The sequence below is a fragment of the Garra rufa genome, chromosome 4 (genome assembly GCF_049309525.1).
Source record: "Garra rufa chromosome 4, GarRuf1.0, whole genome shotgun sequence".
Classification (NCBI taxonomy): domain Eukaryota; kingdom Metazoa; phylum Chordata; class Actinopteri; order Cypriniformes; family Cyprinidae; genus Garra; species Garra rufa.
This window is the reverse complement of record NC_133364.1, coordinates 31,977,753-31,998,221: the sequence shown is the minus strand read 5'-3', so window position 1 is coordinate 31,998,221 and position 20,469 is coordinate 31,977,753. Positions and strand designations below refer to the sequence as shown.

Sequence of the window (20,469 nt, the reverse complement as noted above, 5' to 3'; positions counted from 1 at the left end):
GACATAGAACAAAACAGAATCAGCCATCAGTGAAGAATGAAGAAAAATTTTACTTAAGGGTTTTTGAGCAGTTTGTTTTGCTGTAGCTCAGACAGTGAAAATGGATTTACTAACTGAAGAAGATCTTTCTTGTCCCTTGTGCTTTGAAATCTTCAAGGATCCTGTTGTTTTATCATGTAGTCACAGTGTCTGTAAAGAGTGTCTTCAAGAGTTCTGGAAAACAAAGGAAACTCTGGAGTGTCCTGATTGTGGGAGAATATCATCAAAACATGACCCTCCTGCTAATTTTGCTTTACAAAACTTGTGTGAGATGTTCCTGAAAGAGAGAAAAGAGAGGCATTCTTCAGGATCTGAGGAGATCTGCAGTTTGCACAGTGAGAAACACAAACTCTTCTGTCTGGAGAACAAACAGCCTGCATGTGCAGAGTGCTTTACTTCACAAAAACACGTAAATCACACAGTCAGACCCGTCAGTGAAACTGCTCCATCTTATAAGGTAAGACAGATTTACTTCTAAGGATAAAAACACACAGAAGAAATTTCTCAGTAACATTTTGCTACATATAACAGAAATCTCTGGTGTCTTATAGATTTTCCCTTTATATTCCAGGAGCAGCTCAATACAGCACTGAAGTCCTTACATGAGAAACTTATACACAGTGAAAACATTATAGGAGAGTTTGAGAAAACACTTCAACACATTAGGGTGAGGAAACGGAATCGAGAGTCATTTTCATTACAACTGCAGGATCATTATAGACTGTTATATTTTATATATTTAATAGAATGGATTCCACTTTGTTTTTGTAAATGATCAGCAGCAATCTGCTTCTGGATCCATTGTAGGTTGTGTATCTCAGTTTTTCTCTATTCTTAATGATGTGATGTGTTGATCTCAGATGATTGAAGTCACTGTGATTTGATTTCAGTCTCAAGCTGAGCACACGGTGTGTCAGATTAAACAACAGTTTGAGAAGCTTCATCAGTTTCTCAGAAATGAAGAAGAAGCTACAATCACTGCACTGAGGGAGGAAGAGGAGCAGAAGAAGCAGCTGATGAAGGAAAAGCTGGAGGAGATGAACAGACACATCTCAGTCCTTTCACACAGAATCAAAGACATGGAGGAGAAGATCAAAGCCAATGACGTCTGCTTTCTAAATGTCTGAGTTCATATCATTGATTGATTGTTAAATGATTGATTAAGTTCTTGATTGAGTTCTTGATGTGTTTATTTTGCAGGAGTTTCCAGTTGCAGTGGAAGGGTGAGTGATTTGCTGGTGTCTCTGGTCTCTCTGCTTTTGAAGGCAAAGCCATTAAAGTTCTGACTTTTGAATGTCCTACCAGAGTTCAGATCTCACAGTCGGATCCACAGATGATTTCTGGAGCTTTGATTCATGTGCCACGTTACTTGGGCAACCTGCCTTTCAGAGTCTGGAGGAAGATGCAGAACGTCGTCCAGAACAGTGAGTCTGGAGAAGATCTTTAGTTGATCTTGACACAGAAGTATTAGATTTCAGGTGTCAGGATGTGAAGGTCATACTACTTCTGGTATGAGGATGCTTTATTTCTCATTTCTTCATCTGCTCAAGTCCAAAACAGACTAAACAGTGTAAAGGTGTAAAGAAATGTGATTCTTCGGATTAACACCGAAGCTTCTGGAGAACCTCAAATATAATAAAAACACAAAAATAACCTCAATGGCTATTTATCAATATGGACGTGAGCATTGGATGCGTTTAAATCTCACATCAAGTTGGTTTTGCCACCAAGTACTAAGTCACGTTTGGTAAGCGTCAAATACTTATTTCACTCATTAAAATGCAAACCAATTTATAACTGTTTTGAAATGCATTTTTGTGGATTTTTTTTTGTTAGTCTCTCACTGTTCAAATGAACCTACAATTGAAATGATAGACTTATCATTACTTTGTTAGTAGGCAAACGTACAAAATCAGAAGGGGATCAAATATTTTTTTCCTCACTGTAATTCATAATGGTCTATTTGGTTCACTCTTGATCATTGTATGAACATCAGAATAAAAGCATCTGTTGATTGTGTCTCATCAGCTCCTGTAATTCTGGATCCAAACACTGCAAATCCCCGTCTCGTCCTGTCTGATGATCTGACCAGTGTGAGACGGAGCAACTATCAACCCGTTCCTGATAATCCCGAGAGATTTGATTGTTATCGCTGTGTTCTGGGATCAGAGGGCTTTAACTCAGGAGCACACTGCTGGGATGTGGAAGTTAAAGACTGTTCAGTCTGGACTCTAGGAGTCACTACAGCATCCAACCAGAGGAAAGGATGGGGTTTCTTCAATACTGATGTCTGGAGTTTGCAGTACAATGTGTCTAGAGAGACTGGCTTTCCTGTTGTACAGCAGCTTGAGCGTGTGAGAGTGTATCTGGACTATGAAGGCGGAACGGTGTCATTCATTGATCCTGTAACTAACACACATCTACACACCTTTACAACTACCTTCACTGACACACTCTTACCATTCTTCAGTAGTCCTGACTCTCTGAGGATCTTACCGGTCAATAGCCAGTGATTGCTACTCCTGTAGGTCTAGATCTTCCTGCTTTAATCTTTTGAGTAAGAGTGCAGTTGATCTGAATAGAAGAATGATTTTCCAGTATTATGCCACTGAGAGAGTTAAAGTAAGACATTTTCAGTTTTTGTTGTGAATGTAGAATAGTTCATTTCAGTTTCAGAGGTTAAACGATCATTTGTTAACTGTATTAAATGGATGTAAAAGGTTCTTGCTGGTCCACAACGATGTTGAATGAAATAGAAATAGACCTTTTCCGTGTTTAAAAAGCAGAAGCTTGAAATAATTGTGTAAAATATCTTTAGATACGATTGGAGGTAAATCATAATAAACATTGGGCCTCATTCATGAAATATGAGCAGAAAGAAATTTTGTGTAAATCGTTTCGTAAAGCCATTCTGACATACACTTTCGAATTCATGAAAATGTTTGTGTTTTCAAAATGTTCAACAAAGTTACTTCAATTTTCAAATATAGCTACAGCCCAATAAAGCAAGCTGAAATTTGTAATGAAGTGGGATCTGGAGCAACTTTACCACTTCACAAGGTGCATGGAAACAGACTGTGTACAACAGGAGTGTCCATCCTGTGCCTGGAGATCTACAGTCGTGGCCAAAAGTTTTGAGAATGACACAAATATTAGTTTTCACAAATTTTGCTGCTAAACTGCTTTTAGATCTTTGTTTCAGTTGTTTCTGTGATGTACTGAAATGTAATTACAACAAGCACTTCGTACGTTTCAAATCCTGACTGATAGCAACCCATTCTTTCATAATCACTTCTTTGAGTTAGTCAGAATTAGTGGGTTTTTGTTTGTCCACCCGCCTCTTGAGGATTGACCACAAGTTCTCAATGTGATTAAGATCTGGGGAGTTTTCAGGCCATGGACCCAAAAATGTCAACGTTTTGGTCCCCGAGCCACTTAGTTATCACTTTTGTCTTATGGCACGGTGCTCCATCGTGCTTGAAAATGCATTGTGGATTTGGAAGAAGTTGCTGTTGGAGGGTGTTTTGGTACCATTCTTTATTCATGGCTGTGTTTTTGGGCAAAATTGTGAGTGAACCCACTCCATTGGATGAGAAGCAACCCCACACATGAATGGTCTCAGGATGCTTTACTGTTGGCATGACACAGGACTGATGGTAGCGCTCACCTTTTCTTCTCCGGACAAGCCTTTTTCCAGATGCCCCAAACAATCAGAAATAGGCTTCATCGGAGAATATGACTTTGCCCCAGTCCTCAGCAGTCCATTCGCCATACTTTTTGCAGAAGATCAATCTGTCCCTGATGGTTTTTTTTTGGAGAGTATTGGCTTCTTTGCTGCCCTTCTTGACACCAGGCCATCTTCCAAAAGTCTTGGCCTCACTGTGCGTGCAGATGCGCTCACACCTGCCTGCTGCCATTCCTGAGCAAGCTCTGCACTGGTGGCACTCCGATCCCACAGCTGAATCCTCTTTAGGAGACGATCCTGGGGCTTGCTGGACTTTCTTGGATGCCCTGAAGCCTTCTTAACAAGAATTGAACCTCTTTCCTTGAAGTTCTTGATGATCCTATAAATTGTTGATTTAGGTGCAATCTTAGTAGCCACAATATCCTTGCCTGTGAAGCCATTTTTATGCAACGCAATGATGGCTGCACGCGTTTCTTTGCAGGTCACCATGGTAAACAATGGAAGAACAATGATTTCAAGCATCACCCTCCTTTTAACATGTCAAGTCTGCCATTCTAACCCAATCAGCCTGACATAATGATCTCCAGCCTTGTGCTCGTCAACATTCTCACCTGAGTTAACAAGACGATTACTGAAATGATCTCAGCAGGTCCTTTAATGACAGCAATGAAATGCAGTGGAAAGTTTTTTTCAGGATTAAGTTAATTTTCATGGCAAAGAAGGACTATGCAATTCATTTGATCACTCTTCATAACATTCTGGAGTATATGCAAATTGCTATTATAAAAACTTAAGCAGCAACTTTCCCAATTTCATATATTTATGTAATTCTCAAAACTTTTGGCCACAACTGTACCATCCTACCAAGTTCAGCTCCAACCTTGATCAAACACATCTGAACCAGCTAATTCATCTAACACTTGTTAATTACAGACAGCTGTGTTGGAGCAGGGCTGGAACTAAAGTCTGCAGGGAGGTAGATCTTCAGGAACAGGGTTGGGCACCCCTGGTGTACAAGAATGTGAAAAAAAATTCCAGGACTACTTGTGGTAAAGTGGACTTTAATGTTTAACAATACGAAACATTTTGGACTGTGAAAAAGTCCTATACAAAAGTGCTTGATTGCAGCTGTTTACACTTTGACATTACCTCACTGGTGTATTCAACCAGTATCACTTACATTTCAAGGGGGCAGTGTGGGGGCAGCCGTGGCCTAATGGTTAGAGAGTCGGACTTGTAACCCTAAGGTTGCAGGTTCGAGTCTCAGGTCCGGCAGGGATTGTAGGTGGGGGGAGTGAATGTACAGCACCCTCTCCACCCTCAATACCACGACTGAGGTGAGCAAGGCACCGATCCCCCAACTGCTCCCCGGGCGCCGCAGCAATGGCTGCCCACTGCTCTCACTGTGGGTGTGTGTGTGTGTGTGTGTGTGTGTGTGTGTGTGTTCACTACTGTGTGTGCACTTGGATGGGTTAAATGCAGAGCACAAATTCCTAGTATGGGTCACTTTTCCTCCTTTCAGTGATTAAAGGGTTTCACTTTTTGAACTTTAGCCAGTGTGTGGTGTGTATGTTTGGGCATAAAAAAAACATCTACAAAGTTACAAATCTCATAGTCCACTCAAAAGGGAGATATTTAGATTTTAAAAAAATCCCTTTTCAACAACTACAAAAAATGGCTCCTTTGGACTACAGCGTTTGTTTTCCGGATGCTATGATGTCAAAATGTATGTAATGTAATGTCAAATGAGATGTAGCATGGACAGCCGGTTCTGGGATGCTTCAGCGAGCCACAGGGCGGCTCATATAAACGCAAGCATCAACTAAAGTGTCTGCGAACTGTTCTGGTAGCCGTGCTGGAGCCGCGCTGTTGAGGTGTAGTTAGCTTCACCAGCCTTATGCTGGAGCTGGTTCGGGAATGTAAAGTGATCGTATCATGTATCGGCAGTCTCTCAGACTGACGATGGCACCAGTACTAGTGTATTATTTACACACCCTCTATGCATCCTAGGTGTATATGACTTCCTCCTTTTTAGACAAATCGTCACCTTAGAATTATTAGGTTCTATCTGACATTTTTGTCAAAGTTGAGTTATTCACATTCTTATTCTGTGACAACTTATTTACATTATTTGATGTTTCTTTTGTAAGCTTTGTATATTTTGGGCCCTTTTTTAGAAAGCAAAAATGGTTCTATCTGCAGAAGTCTATGGAATGCAAAAAACTTTGAAGCTCAATATCTCGAAAGTGCTCAGAACGCAGATAGAACCTTATAATTCTAAGGCGACGAAATGCAACTGGAGTTATATAATCGTGGCACTCCCAAGCCCTCATTTAGCAATCCAATGTGTTTTTGTAAGAGAAATATCCACATTTAAAACGTTAGAATCACTTTAATCTAGCTTGGACAGTTGTACACAGAACTATGGGAAGGAGCGTGGCAGTACTTTAACGGCGTCTAAGCTGTTCACCAGTTGTAATGCAGTGGGACTGCTAACCAATCACAACACATTTGGTTTTTCGGATGGCGGATATTCATCAAACCTGGAACTAATCAAGTCCATTTGTGCCAGCCTGGAGAGAAAGCTATTCTAATCATGTAAATTATGTGAAACATAATGTGTTTTTCAAACCACCAAGCATGGGAGCATGTTCTAGTGAAATGTGAAATCATGGTATTTGTCACCTTTTGTCTTTATTGGCTGTTGATGCTTCTGCCTCATTTCTTTAACTGCTGTCTTTTTTCCTGCTAATCAATACCTGAGTTAAATGTGAAAGCAGTGTCTGAAGGTGTGATTTTCCCTGATCACACCTTCGTTATAGTTATGCTAATTGGATTGGAGATGCAGAAAATCTGGGCAAAATCCTGTAAGTGCTTACATCCTTTATATCCTAATGACGGTCTCCTGAAATCTGCATAAAACTACAGTGATTGAGTGTTTTAGTCAGTCTTGATGACTGCTGCGCTACAGTAGCCTACCATCTCAATCAAGAATCTGCTGAAGATTCTCTCAGTTTCCTGATCTTCACCTCTGAATTTCCTTCAGGCATAACTGGATATTGCAGGTATTTTGTTTTCACAACTTTTAACATCATTAAAATCATATACACTAATAAATTTTTCTAATGGAAGTACTTCTGGAGTTACATTGTTTATAAGGGAAGATGAGAAGTGTATTTTAAATAAAACTGCTCTAAAAGAACTACTGAAAACAATAAGATTAAACACAGATAACCTCTGCACCCAGTCCTTTAGTGAAATCTACTTCAACAACAAAAACTAAAATTGGATTTATTGTGTTTATGTTCTGGGGAGAAACTGAGGTTTTAGTTTCAAATAATAAATTAAATAGTTAAATCTCTCCACAAATACAAATTCGATTTTGATTCTACAATATTTGTTCAAATTAGTTATAAGTTCTTCCCTATCCTGTAATTTTATGCTCTAAATCTGAAAGGCCATAATAGTTCTCACCCTACCAAAAATATTTTACAGGAGTGTTGGGAGCACAGTAAGTATAATGTTAGAAGCTTTGGATGGATAGGAGATATAAAAGCAGAGAATGAGGGACTGTGTAACCAGCAATACTGCTCAACAGTTTGTTTTTCAGATACCCCCCCTTGGTTATTCAGGATGCCAATAATAGACTTAAACATTCAACATCAAATAAGGGATAATTGCCTACAGATACCAAAAGGTGTTTTAGCACAAAATTATATTAAAGAGCAGTTTATGGGAAAACTAATGATTTTTACAGATGGATCTAAAGATCCAGAGACAGGACGCACAGGAATGGCAATATATATTCCTCAATATGAATTAGCTATAATTAGAAGAACTACAGATAACTTATCAGTGTATACAGTAGAACTTGTGGGAGTTTTAACAGCTCTAAACTGGATTCAGGAAAATAATGTGAATGGTGCCGTAATTGCAACAGACAGCTGGTCAGCTCTTTTAAGTATTAAAACTCTTAAATCATGCAGACTCGATATTATTAATGAAATTCATCAAGTCATTTTTAATTTGCATGAGAAGGGCTTGAATGTTGGATTTGTTTGGGTCCCTGCACATGTAGGAATTGAGGGAAATGAAGCAGTTGATAAGCTGGCTAAATTATCATTAAGAAGACAAACTGTGGATTTAAATGTCCCTTTAAGTAAAGCTGAAGGAAAGAGTATTATTAAATCCAGAATTATGGGAAAATGGCAACAATACTGGGATTTTAATGATGTGGGTCGACATTTATATAATATCCAGGAAAAAGTTGGTGAAGGCAGAATAAGGGGCAGAAACCGAAAGGAAGAGATTCTGCTCACCCGTCTTAGATTAGGGCATAATGGACTAAATCAGACACTGCACATGATAGGCAAGCATCCAACAGGTTTATGTGAAAACTGTAAAGTAATGGAATCAGTAACACATGTACTATTAGAGTGTAGACAATATGAGGAAGAAAGAAGAGAAATGTTTAAAATGCTAGAGAATAACAGTGAAAATATTAATATTCAGAATCTATTAAAAGGAAGTTCCCAGGATGTTGTCAAATATCTCATGAATTATCTGAAAAACACAGGTCTGATGGATAGATTATAATTTTTTATTTTTTTTTTGTATTGTCATCTACTGTTCCACACTCCAGTCTGGTAGGTGGCGGTAATACACCTTTAAATCTGGTTGTCAACCGCCAATAAAATCAAAAGAAGAAGAAGAAGAATTTTATGCTCTAGTCTAGAGATATTCAATGCTTCAGCGAAAAAGACTTTTATTTTGTTTGAGGATATGACGTCACAAGGCAGCGTCGCGCTCTGCGTCTGTGGTCCGGCAGAAGAAAGGTTTGTTGTTTTTGACCATTTAAAGTCGTTTTTATACCATTTGAAAGCCGTCGCAACTCGTTAGAGAATATGATATAAAATGGTGAAATTAATAACTACCGAATGAAACGGTAATGTGTTTTATTCAGTCATATAAACGAAGGTTATTTTGAGTGAGTAAGAAGGTAAGAGAAACGGCGCATCTTATTTCACTTTTATATCGTGAATCAGTTTATCATAAACACGAATTCAGTCACTGGCAAAGTAACTTAGCGATAGAGAAACGGAGCTTTATGAAACTGCAGCAGCTCCTCAATTCATAGGAGCATTTGAAGGCTGCATTAAGGATTTCTTATTTAAGCAAACTAACCGTAAAAAATGGGCTGTTACTCATGAGGTGTAAACTACAACTAAATCAATTTATTCTCAAAATTATTCACTGTTATGAATCTCCCGCTGCTGCTCAAAATGAGAGCTAACAAAATGTTTTCATGAAAGTGTATTTAATTAAATATAACACACAAATCAACAAACATCAAATATACATAAAAATGTTAATCTTACGTACATTTGGTGTTTTCTGTTAATTTGAGTGCTAGTTTGTTTATAACTCTCTCTATATTTCTCTGACTTCCCTTACCAGTGTGCTGACTACTGATTGAAACGCACCTAGACATTTAGTTTGTGTTTCTATTTCTTTCTGCCAAAAACACAGAACAACTCTTGGAGAAGTCACTGAAATACAATGGACACTATTAAGATGGCTTTAGTTGATGAGGACAGTGAAGACTTCTGGATTCAAGAAACAGTTAAAATCAAACAAGAAGATACTGAGGAACAAACAGGTTGGTTTTCGTTCTCAATCCTTATTAAAATGTCCAGCTCTACAGAAATGTGGTTTATATGACAGGGAGCAGGTCACCTCGTGTGAACAGAAGGCTTTCTGTGTATATTGTCCCGCAAATAATTGCAATAATCGGGGTGCACATACAGGGTTTCTGCGGGGTCATTAAAAGTCTTAAAATGTAAAAATTTTTAGGCCTTAAACAGTCTTAAATTCGCTGTTCTAGGTCTTAAATAATTTTACACAGGTCTTATTTTTCCGATGTCCATGTTACGCTACCTCTAATGCTCATTTAAATTCTCTTTTTGTTGTTGTTGCTTGGTTGTTTCCGTGGTGTTGTAGTTCTTTATTTCACTAGTCCAAACATAATTTACTGTATTACAACGACAAATGAAACCAACATGCAATAGCCAATCAGCTTTCTGTTATTGGCGCGAGTCTCTCTCGGATTGCACCACAGAAGTAAAATGGATTTAACTTTTTAGCTATGGGGAAGTCTAAGTTTAGTGATACTTGGCTTGAAAAAACTGAATATAGGGCTTGGCTAAGGCCAGTTGCTTACAACTGAATTTTTTTTTTCCCCCTGCGGAAGTTACTGCATCTTCAGGCAGAATACAGGTCAAGCTAGCTTTTTTCTGTATATAATGTTCTCAATAATAATAATAAATATAGGTCGAGCTGGCTGACCACCAGTCTTCGAGATATTTTTAAAATGTGTTTTTTGTTTTACTTGCCCGACTGAACAAGCAGGCTGATTAAAACTGAAGTGACAAAAATAACCAGCGAAGCATCGAAACGCAAGAAAGATTCCTATTTTAATAAAACATTCAACGTAAAGAGCAATTAATAATAATGGATAGTGTATCCATCTCTCTTTGTGAGAGACCAGAAACATAACAAAACAAATGAGCGTAACACAGGGTTCCCGCGGGGTCTTAAAAAGTCTTAAATTTAAAAATCAAAGTTTTAGGCCTTAAAAAGTCTTAAATTCGCTGTTCTAGGTCTTAAATAATTTTACACAGGTCTTATTTTTCCGATGTCCATGTAACGCTACCTCTAATGCTCATTTAAATTCTCTTTTTGTTGTTTCCGTGGTGTTGTAGTTCTTTATTTCACTATTCCAAATATAATTTGCTGTATTTAAACTACAAATGAGACCAGCATGCAATAGCCAATCAGCTTTCTGTTATTGGCGCGAGTCTCTCTCGGATTGTACCACAGAAGTAAAATGGATTTAACTTTTTAGCTTTGGGGAAGTGCAAGTTTAGCGATACTTGTCTTGAAAAAACTGAATATAGGGCTTGGCTAAGGCCAGTTGCTAACATCTGTAGATTTTTTTTCTCCCTCTGTGGAAGTTACTGGGTCTTCAGACAGAATCGCAGTAGCAGAATACAGGTCAAACTACCTTTTTCTGTATATAATGTTCTCAATAATGATAATAAATATAGGTCGAGCTAGCTGACCGCCAGCCTTCGAGATACTTTTAAAATGTTTTTTTTTTTTTACTTGCCCGACCGAACAAACCACCTGATTAAAACTGAAGTGACAAAAACAACCAGCGAAGCATCGAAAGGCAAGAAAGATTCCTATTTTAATACATTCAACGTAAACAGAAATTGATAATGGATATGTGTGTATTTCTGGTCTATTTGTGACATACTTTAAAACAAATGAGCGTAACAGCACTCTAAAGAAACACACTGAGGTAAAAATTAAAAATGTATAGTTTATTTATAACATGATATAGTTCAGTAATATACCAAGTGAGCTTTTTGCTGAAAATTCTCACAATTACAAATGTTACATTAATTTAAGCTCAATAAACAAGTAGTTAGTCAAGTTACTTACATATTAGACAAAATATTTTCACTGTTTTGTTCTGTTTCACCAACGAAAATAGTTCCAAACAAGGATCGCAGCAGAAGCATTCTCCTAGTAACGTTTTGCAATGATTCAGCGTTTGGTCGAATAAGTTGAAATAACTCGCTCATGAAGTGACTTACCGCCACCTGCTGGTAGTTTAGTGTGTTTAAAAGTATGCCTCCACACCCAACATTTATAATGTATATATTTATAAATCAATAAATGTATTTAAAACATTAATCTCACTTTTAATTTTGCAGTGTAAATTATGTCATCTCACTGCTAACAGCAAATTAGAATTTATTGATAAATTCATAAAATAAATTTCAAAGGTAATGCATACATTTCGAAAGTAAAAGTTTTTTACATCAGATATTTCTAGTGGTACTTTTATGGGGATAGTTAGTGGAATAGTATCTGCTGATATGAAAAGTTCACTGTATATCATAGTATTAAATTTATGACAGCCATGAAATTTTGTTTACTTTTTACATTAAACACATTAAATATTACATGTATGCATGTAATATAATATCTATTTCCGTTACAGGTTTAGGTCTTAAATTTCACTTGTTCAAATCTGCAGGAACCCTGTAACAGCACTCTAAAGAAACACACTGAGGTAAAAATGTAAAATAGTTTAGTTAGTATAGTTTATTTATAACATGATATAGTTCAGTAATACACCAAGGAAGCTTTTTGCTGAAAATTCTCACCATTACAAATGTTACATTAATTTTTGTTCAGTAAACAAGTAGTTAGTCAAGTAGTTACTTGCACATTAGACCAAATATTTACTGTTTTGTTCTGTTTCACCAACGAAAATAGTTCCAAACAAGGATTGCAGCAGAAGTAAAGCACATTCTCAAGCAACATTTTACTACTAAATGATTCAGCGTTTTGCTCGAATCAGTTGAAATAACTCACAAACTCACTCAATAAGTGACTTACCGCCACCTGCTGGTAGATTAGTATGTTTAAAAGTATGCATCCCCACCCATTATTTCTAATTTATATATTTATAAATGTATTTAAAACATTAATCTCATAACATCATTTATTGCACTTTTAATTTTGCAGTGTAAATTATGTAATCTGACTGCTAACAGACATATAGAATTTGATAAATTGTAATAATTTCAAAGGTGATGCATACATTTCAAAAGTAAAAAAAGGCCTTTATAAAGGTAAATCAAATATGCAGATTTAAGATGTAAAAGCTAATGGAGCACTGATGAAAATATTGCTTCAGAATAAATTGTTTACGTCACCTGATATCTCTACTGGAACATTTATGGGGATATTTTGTGTGGAATAGTGTCTTCTGATATGAAAAGTTCACTGTGTATCGTAGTAATAAATTTATGACATCCATTAAATTTTGTTTACTTTTTACATTAAACACATTAAATATTACATATATGCAAGTAATATAATGTGCATTTCCGTTACAGGTTTAGGTCTTAAATTTCATATAAGGTGGAATTAAAAAGGTCTTAAATTCTTACATTTCACTTGTTCATATCTGCAGAAACCCTGACATAAATTTTTCAGCCTGGTTCTCATAAAAGAACCTAGAGATTTGATTTGGGACTCTCACTGAATATAGTGTGACCCATGAAAATAAATTAATAATAAAAATATTAGTTTTTATTGTTAAATAAAACAATAAAGTGTGATAGTACTATTGTATTTTCAAATAAAAAGTGAATACTAAAAATACAATTTTATTCTACAGTAAACATAAATAAAATAAAGTAATAAAGTGAATTAAGTAAGTAAAATAAAATGCAAATATTTACACACACTTGCTCTGATTTTAAGTTTGAAAAGGAAAATTTACGATCGAAAATTTATCTAGACGTTTTTCCTGAACGCAGAAGTCATGCCTGACTCTTGACCTGAAGAATGCTTTGCATTTCCGGTCTCCAGTGTTTCTAGTTAAAGTAGCGTATATTCCGAGCTGTTAATCTAATATTAAACCTAATAAAATAATTTTAAAAAGTACATCTCTATAAAGCTCTATAGCACCATGCAATATTGCAATGACCGTCATTTGTCAATGCCTCACTCCCTAAACTTTAATGAGTGCGTAAATGACATGAAGCTGCCGACGTTAGCAACAATTAAAAGCAGATTTGAATGGTTCCTGTGGAGACCGAAACAGAAGAGCATCCAAGCTGACGTTAGAATTCGTAATGGCGGCACTCATCATTTACTCTGGTAAAAGGTCTATATATAGCCGGCTTGGGCGGTAATATGGTATACCACGGGATCTAAAAATAGCAACGGTATCAGTTTCAATACCGTTATACCTTAATAAAAAGCAATGCACTTATATAGGAGCAATGCACTTATATAGGAGACAAGGATTAAATATTAAATATAATTTATTTAATGCCTAAAAATGCGTAGTGATGCGTGGATGGTGGTTATATCCGCGGGCGCTGCGGATAATCCGTGGGTCAGGTGGGTCGGGTAATAAAAAAATGCATTCTGATTATTTGCGGGTGGATGAGATAAATCAATAATGATGCTAATATTAACTACATTTTCTAAAACATGAACGTGTTTTATGTACTTTTTCATCAGGCAGACGATTTCATTTGTGTAGATTTTGCTGACAGAAACGGTGACATTCCCTATAAAGTTTGAAGGGAGTTATGCCTGTGCTAATGCTATTGAGCACAGCAATGCAGTGGACGGCTTTGCGTTTACCCACTTCTCTGATGCGCATCATTCAGTAGTGTCCTGCATTATCCAAAATCATGACAGTCCACCACATGAATAGCTAATTCAATCGCATGTTAATAAATTGAAATATTCCCTAAAAACAATCAGTAAAGACAGTGATGATGTGGTCAGGACCGTGGCGGCTTCTTTTGAAATATATTTGACGATTGTGCCTAATGCGCCCGCTCTGTCCACAAATGCCTGTTCATTCATACCTGAGAGCATGTCAGGCTAGGCGTGCAGTGGTATAATAATAATTATTATTGATTATTTAAATCAGTAGATTATAATGAAAACAATACCTTAAAATGAAAGAAGCAGATTTTTACGATCAGACATTTCTTAAACTAGTGAAATGTAAGTTCAGGGGTGCGTTTCCCAAAAGCATCGTTTGCCAACTATGGTCGCAAGTTCCGTCATTACCAACATAATGCAATGATTCGGTGTTTTCTGACACCTGTTCAAACGAACATTCGCAAACAGCGTCGCAAGCTTACGTGGTTGGAACTACAACTCTCGACCTTAGAAGCATAGTTTCTTGTTAGTAAGACGTGGGCTTAATAAATTTTATTTTTGAGCATAATTTGCAAGCTAACATGCAGTACAATCTATATCTTCCATTTAAACTAAATATAAATGCATTTTAATCTATGTATTTTCGTGCGTCCTCTATAAGCACCGTTTATGATTAGTGCGTGTGCACAAATGCCTGAGGGAACCCCGGAGTGCGACGTAAGAGGGAACCCGTGATGAATCAAATATCAAATAAAGCGTAATGACAGGGGGGAAGGAAAATGAGTCATTAGGGGCCATGTTCAATATAGCTGCATTTTTGAGGTCCCTACTCAGTAAAATAGCCGAAGTTATTACTCGGTGACGTCTTTAACTACGGCCCTACGTTGTTGAACTAACGTAGTTCAAACGACAGAGATGCGACCATGTTCGGGAAACACTGTGACTAGCTAGTTCGTTTCCACAACAATGCATCGTACTATGGAGGTTAACCAGCGAGTTATGTCGTTTTACGGGAAACGCAGAAACGGGAAACCCCTGGATGTTTATGTTAATTTAATTCTGCTTGATTGTTGTATTTGCACTTTTTTTAAACTGCTGTTTGTTGCTAATAAAAGTTGTTAATATTGTTGTGCATGTTATTTTGTCATTGTTTCAGTAGTGTTTGGTATTCAGTTTCTGAACGGTTTGGGGACAAGCCAACAGTTTGGTGACGCTGTCTGAGCCTTACGTCATAATTGTTTTTTTATTCACGGTAATACCGTATACCGGGGTAAAATAGGGAGGAGGTTTGATGGTATCAAAATTTGGATACCGCCCAAGCCTAATATATAGAGAAAGAGATTAAGTGAATGAAATGTCATGAAATGTTTTGCATTTTGCTTTGAAAACGGCAGCCTAGATTTATGCTTTCAGTCCGAGTAGAAATCTTATACAGTATTACAGTTTGCTTATCCAAAATGGTAATTGTACATTAACGGCTGTCAACCATGTCGATACGCAAATGATTGGTCTGAACTTATTTAAAATGGCACTTTTTTTTCCATTTTGGTCCTGCATGAACACCTGGCAATAAACAATATTATTAAAGTATTTAGACCGGTTTATGTTATTGATTACATATTTACAATATAATAGCATAAGTTTTAATTGGTAAAATGTTTAGCCTTAGGAAACCTGCTATAGTTGGGAATCCATCATTTTTGCTTGCTGTCCCATTATGTGGTGACGTCTTGTGGAAAAGTATTTTTAAAATTATGTCTTTGTTCAAGATGTTCATGTCTTTCTTTCTTCAGTCATAAAGAAATGATGTTTTTTAAAGAAAAAAAAATTCAGGATTTCTCTCCATATAATGGACTTCTATGGTGCCCCTGATTTTGAACTTCCAAAATGCAGTTTAAATTCAGCTACAAAGGGCTTTAAATGACCCCAACTGAGGAAGAAGGGTCTTATCTAGTTGAAACGATATGTTATTTTTTTTAAAAACATATACAATTTATATACTTCTTAATCTTAAATGCTCGTCTTGCCTAGCTCTTCGTAACTCTGTGTATTCCAGTTCATGACAGTTAGGGTTTGTCGAAAAACTCTCATCTCATTTTCTTTTCCAACTTCAAAATCGTCCTACATCGCTGCAGAAGTACTGACCCAGTGTTTATTCAGTGAACATGCAAATACAATCAAATACCCTTTACAAAAAAAAAAGGTATAACAGTGATGTAGGACAATTTTAAAGTTGGAGAAGAAAATGAGATTTTCGACATTCCCTAACTGTCATAAACCGGAATACACAGAGTACACACAGAGCTAGACAAGATGAGCATCTGAGGTTAAAAAGGTTAAAAAGTATGTAAATTTTAGAAAATAATCAATCATTTTGCTAGATAAGACCCTTTTTTCCTCGGCTGTGATCTTTTAGAGCCCTTTGAATCTGCATTTTGGAAGTTCAAACTCGTGGGCACCATAGAAGTCCATTATATGGAGAGAAATCCTGAAATGTTTTCCTCAAAAAACATGATTTCCTTACGACTGAAGAAAGAAAGACATGAACATCTTAGATGAAAAGGGGGTGAGTTCATTATCTGTAAATTTTTGTTCTGAAAAGTGAACTACTCCTTTATCACAATAAAAAAAAATGTGAATAAATATAAAAAACAACTGAAGTAACATTTTTGAAAATGCACCTGAGAAGATCCTGCTTCCAACTTGGACATTCATTATTACAACATTACACTGATGTCTGTTTGTAAAATTGAGCTGAAGTTAAATTGTGTTTGTCATTTTCATTTTAGACATGACACCGCTGAAAGAGGATAATCAAGAAATAAACGCAGCAGAAGAGAATTCCACAAAGACTGGAAATACTTCCTTAGAAAATGGCGCTCAAGAACGTCTTCAGCCGTACATATGTGGACAGTGTGGAAAGAGTTTCAGAAGCAAAAAACACATTTATCAGCACATGAGAGTTCACTCTAAAAAGATCATATGTCGAAATGGAAGATGCAAAATGATTTTCCCAGACTGGAAACAGCTTAAGGAACATGTCAAAATTCACATCAGAAAAAGAAAGCCTTTCATGTGCCTTGACTGCGGGAAGAATTTCATAAATCAGCGACACCTCACTATTCACATGAGGGTTCACACCGGAGAAAAGCCTTTCGCCTGTGAAGTGTGTGGAAAGAAATTTATTCAAAAATCAAGTGTTACAGTCCACATGAGAACTCACACTGGAGAGAAGCCTTTTGTTTGCTTGCATTGTGGAAAAGGTTTTACAATAAGTGCATCCCTTAAAGACCACGTGAGAATTCACACTGGAGAGAAGCCTTTCTCGTGTAAACTGTGTGAAAAGAAATATTCCACAAAACAATACCTTAAAATTCACATGAGAACTCACACTGGAGAAAGACCTTACAAATGTCTTTGGTGTGAAGAGACTTACGTCTATCCAAGAGACCTGAAAAATCATTTGCGAACCCATTCTAGAAAGCGATCCTCAGTGCCACTAGTAGGGATGATCAAGACAGAAAAAAAATAAAGAGGTCCTATTACGCTCTTTATTTATTAAGTCTTTATTTAATTTTGGAGGTGCACTAGAACATGCTCTCATCCTTGGTGGTTCGAAAAACACACTTTTTTTCACACAATTTACATTATTAAAATAGCTTTCTCCTCAGGCTGGCACAAATGGCGCGATTAGTTCTGGGTTTGATGAAGGTTCGCCTTCCCACTTGTTAAATGCAATGAAATCTTGTCTTACGTTAAGAAATAATACAAGGAAAATGCTTAAAAAAAAAATCTCAGAAGTCAAGGTATTTCAAATTCAGAATGACTGAAGATATAACACTAGTCAACTGTTTTAACCATAAATGTCTGTAAAAACAACAAACAGCTTTTAGCCTGTCATCTTGATGCAAACATGAAAAATCAGACAAAGTAGTTCTAGTTCTAAATAAGTTTTTTTACTCGATTGCATTGCTTTTTCATTGTTTTTTTCCGATGTAAACATTGGCGCGCTTGATTGTTGCACTCGCGTCTCTTGCACGAAACATTCTAAAAACATGGTGCTCAAGTTAAAAGAAGTTAATTCCCATCTTCTTGCATGTTTTTCCTTTTCCACGGCCCACACAGAACACAAAAGCGCATTCTGTGTGAATAGTGCCTAGCGATATGTTGGATCATCCTTTTTTCTTTACTGTTATTACTGGCATATGGTCAAAGTGTCTAATTCAAACGTTTTTAACGTTTCTATAGAAATCCGCAATTCCTCAATTTCTGTGCGTAAGTGCATTGTAAAAAATTACTCATGTCTTGTAATTTTCATTAAAACAAAAATAAAGGTGAGAAATAGAAATACAGTGTCTATCTTATTAAAGAAAGTATGCCCTGAAACTATCATTTTTTTTTTTTTTCAAAACAAATTTACAATTTACAATGTGCAAGCGTAGACTGTAATCCAGTTCAATACAGTTAGGGTATGTCAAAAACACCCTACATCGCTTTTTGAGGTTAAAGGAGCACTCCACTTTTTTTTTTTAAATAGGCTCATTCTCCAACTCCCCCCGAGTTAATAAGTTGAGTTTTATCGTTTTGAAATCCATTCAGCCGTTTCTGGCGATATCACTTTTTAGCATAGCTTAGCATAGATCATTGAATCCTATTAGACCAATAGCATCACGTTCATGACAGAGTTATGATATTTGTCCTATTTAAAACTTGACTCTTCTGCAGTTATATCGTATACTAAGACCGGCGGAAAATGTATAGATGCGATTTTCTAGGCCGATAAGATTAGGAACTACACTCCCATTCCGGGGTAATAGTCAAGGAAGTTTGCTGCCGTAATATGGACGAAGCAGGCGCAGTAATATCACGCAGCGCCTGAAATTAGTTCCCAGCTAGGTAACTTTCAATGAGGAACGCTCCCTGTGCATGCATTTGGTTCCTGCTTCGGCCGTGTTATTGCAGCAAACCTCCTTGACTATTACGCCGGAATGGGAGTGTAGTTCCTAATCTTATCGGCCTAGAAAATCACAGCTTTATATTTTCCGCCAATCTTAGTACACGATATAACTGTAGAAGATTCAAGTTTTAAATAGGACAAATATGGAAACTCGTTGGTCATTTTTGAACCCGATGCTATTGGTCTCATAGGATTCAATGATCTATGCTAAGCTATGCTAAAAGTGATATCGCCAGAACAGAAGAACGGCTGAAAGGATTTCAAAACGGTAAAACTCAACTTATTAACTCAGGGGGAGTTGGAGAATGAGCCTATTTCCATAAAAGTGGAGTGTTCCTTAAAATAAAATGTTAATTTTATCTGATAAAGTAGCGTTCATGATATTACTGGAGAAACCGCTGTTTCTGCTGCTCCAATAGTGCCCCCTGCTGGCAGAGAATGAATTTGCCTTTTTCAATAAGCCCATCTTCAGCAAGATGTTTTTGCTGTTGCTTATTCTTTTTTATGTGTTCTGTAGCAGTTTTCATATTCTTTATCCTGACTAAAGCACTTTTGTTTCAAGCTATAAGAATAATCAGACTTGTTATAGTTTAAAATAAAAGATATTAATGTTCAAAAGGCAAGTCTGAGAGTTTTACGTTTATTTGGCGGTGATTTCACATGTCTTGTTTGTATGAAGGCTGAATAGAAATAAAAGGTGAACATTAATTTGTGGCATTTTTTTGTTTATATTATATAGTTTTATAGGAGAAGGTTTCAAAGACTTAGCCAATTCATTTTTCAGAAGTTTGTAGGTACAGACATCTGTTGTGGGCTTTTTTTACATTGTTCATATCGATATCAGAATTATATTGTATCGTCTGAAAGTAAAAATCAGAAGTAAGATAAATGCCAAAATGAATATATTTTGCTTTAGGAGTGTGTGAATACAAATGTGAAATCGTAGTATTTGTCACCTTTTGTCTTAATTGGCTGTTGATGCTTCTGCCTCATTTCTTTAATAGCTGTATTTGTTCCTGCTAATCAACGCCTGATGTAAATGTGAATGCCGTGTCTGAAGGAGTGATTTTCCCTGATCTCTATGAAAATAAGTTCTATAGTTATGCTAATTGGATTGGAGATGCAGAAAATCTGGGCAAATTCCTGTAACTGCTTACATCTTTTATATCCTAATGACACCCTTCTGTATAAAAAAGGTATAAAACTACAGTGATTGAGTGCTTTAGTCAGTCTTGATGACTGCTGCACCGCAGAGTACCATCTCAATCAAGAATCTGCTGAAGATTCTCAGTTTCCTGATCTTGAATCCTGACCTCTGAATTTCCTTCAGGCATAACTGGATATTGCAGGTATTTTGTTTTCACAACTTTTAACTTCATTAAAATCATATAACACTAATACTTTTTTTCCCCTGATGGATGTACTTCTAGAGTTTGAGTTTCTAATATACTGTTTTATTGTCTTATATTTATTAACTGAGCTGTTCATTGTTAGTAAGAGAAGATGAGTAACAACTGAA

General features: G+C 36.5%; 2 protein-coding genes across 3 annotated transcripts; both read left to right on the top strand.

The window, feature by feature from the left end:
* LOC141333848 (E3 ubiquitin-protein ligase TRIM35-like) lies at positions 1–2,762 on the top strand. Its single transcript, XM_073838997.1, has 6 exons — positions 1–496; positions 611–706; positions 930–1,160; positions 1,240–1,262; positions 1,345–1,463; positions 2,068–2,762. The coding sequence occupies exons 1-6, from the start codon at positions 101–103 to the stop codon at positions 2,550–2,552; spliced, it is 1,350 nt and encodes a 449-aa protein (XP_073695098.1). The 5' UTR covers positions 1–100; the 3' UTR covers positions 2,553–2,762.
* A 5,748-nt stretch (positions 2,763–8,510) lies between these two features.
* On the top strand, positions 8,511–18,341 carry LOC141333884 (uncharacterized). Of its 2 annotated transcripts, none has more exons than XM_073839043.1 (3): positions 8,511–8,559; positions 9,254–9,383; positions 16,783–18,341. In XM_073839043.1, exons 2-3 carry the CDS (start codon positions 9,284–9,286, stop codon positions 17,523–17,525), a joined length of 843 nt encoding a protein of 280 aa, XP_073695144.1. In that variant the 5' UTR covers positions 8,511–8,559; positions 9,254–9,283; the 3' UTR covers positions 17,526–18,341. The 2 variants fall into 2 exon arrangements, with proteins under 2 accessions (XP_073695144.1, XP_073695143.1); XM_073839042.1 differs by lacking the exon at positions 8,511–8,559 and adding an exon at positions 8,570–8,723.
* Positions 18,342–20,469: the final 2,128 nt, after the last annotated feature.

Coding starts and splice junctions, on each gene's coding strand:
- LOC141333848 (XM_073838997.1), top strand. CDS start 101: ATGGATTTACTAACTGAAGAAGATCTTTCTTGTCCCTTGTGCTTTGAA. Junction 497..610: donor AAACTGCTCCATCTTATAAG/GTAAGACAGATT, acceptor TTTATATTCCAG/GAGCAGCTCAATACAGCACT. Junction 1,263..1,344: donor TTTCCAGTTGCAGTGGAAGG/GTGAGTGATTTG, acceptor ATGTCCTACCAG/AGTTCAGATCTCACAGTCGG.
- LOC141333884 (XM_073839043.1), top strand. CDS start 9,284: ATGGACACTATTAAGATGGCTTTAGTTGATGAGGACAGTGAAGACTTC. Junction 9,384..16,782: donor AGATACTGAGGAACAAACAG/GTTGGTTTTCGT, acceptor TTTTCATTTTAG/ACATGACACCGCTGAAAGAG.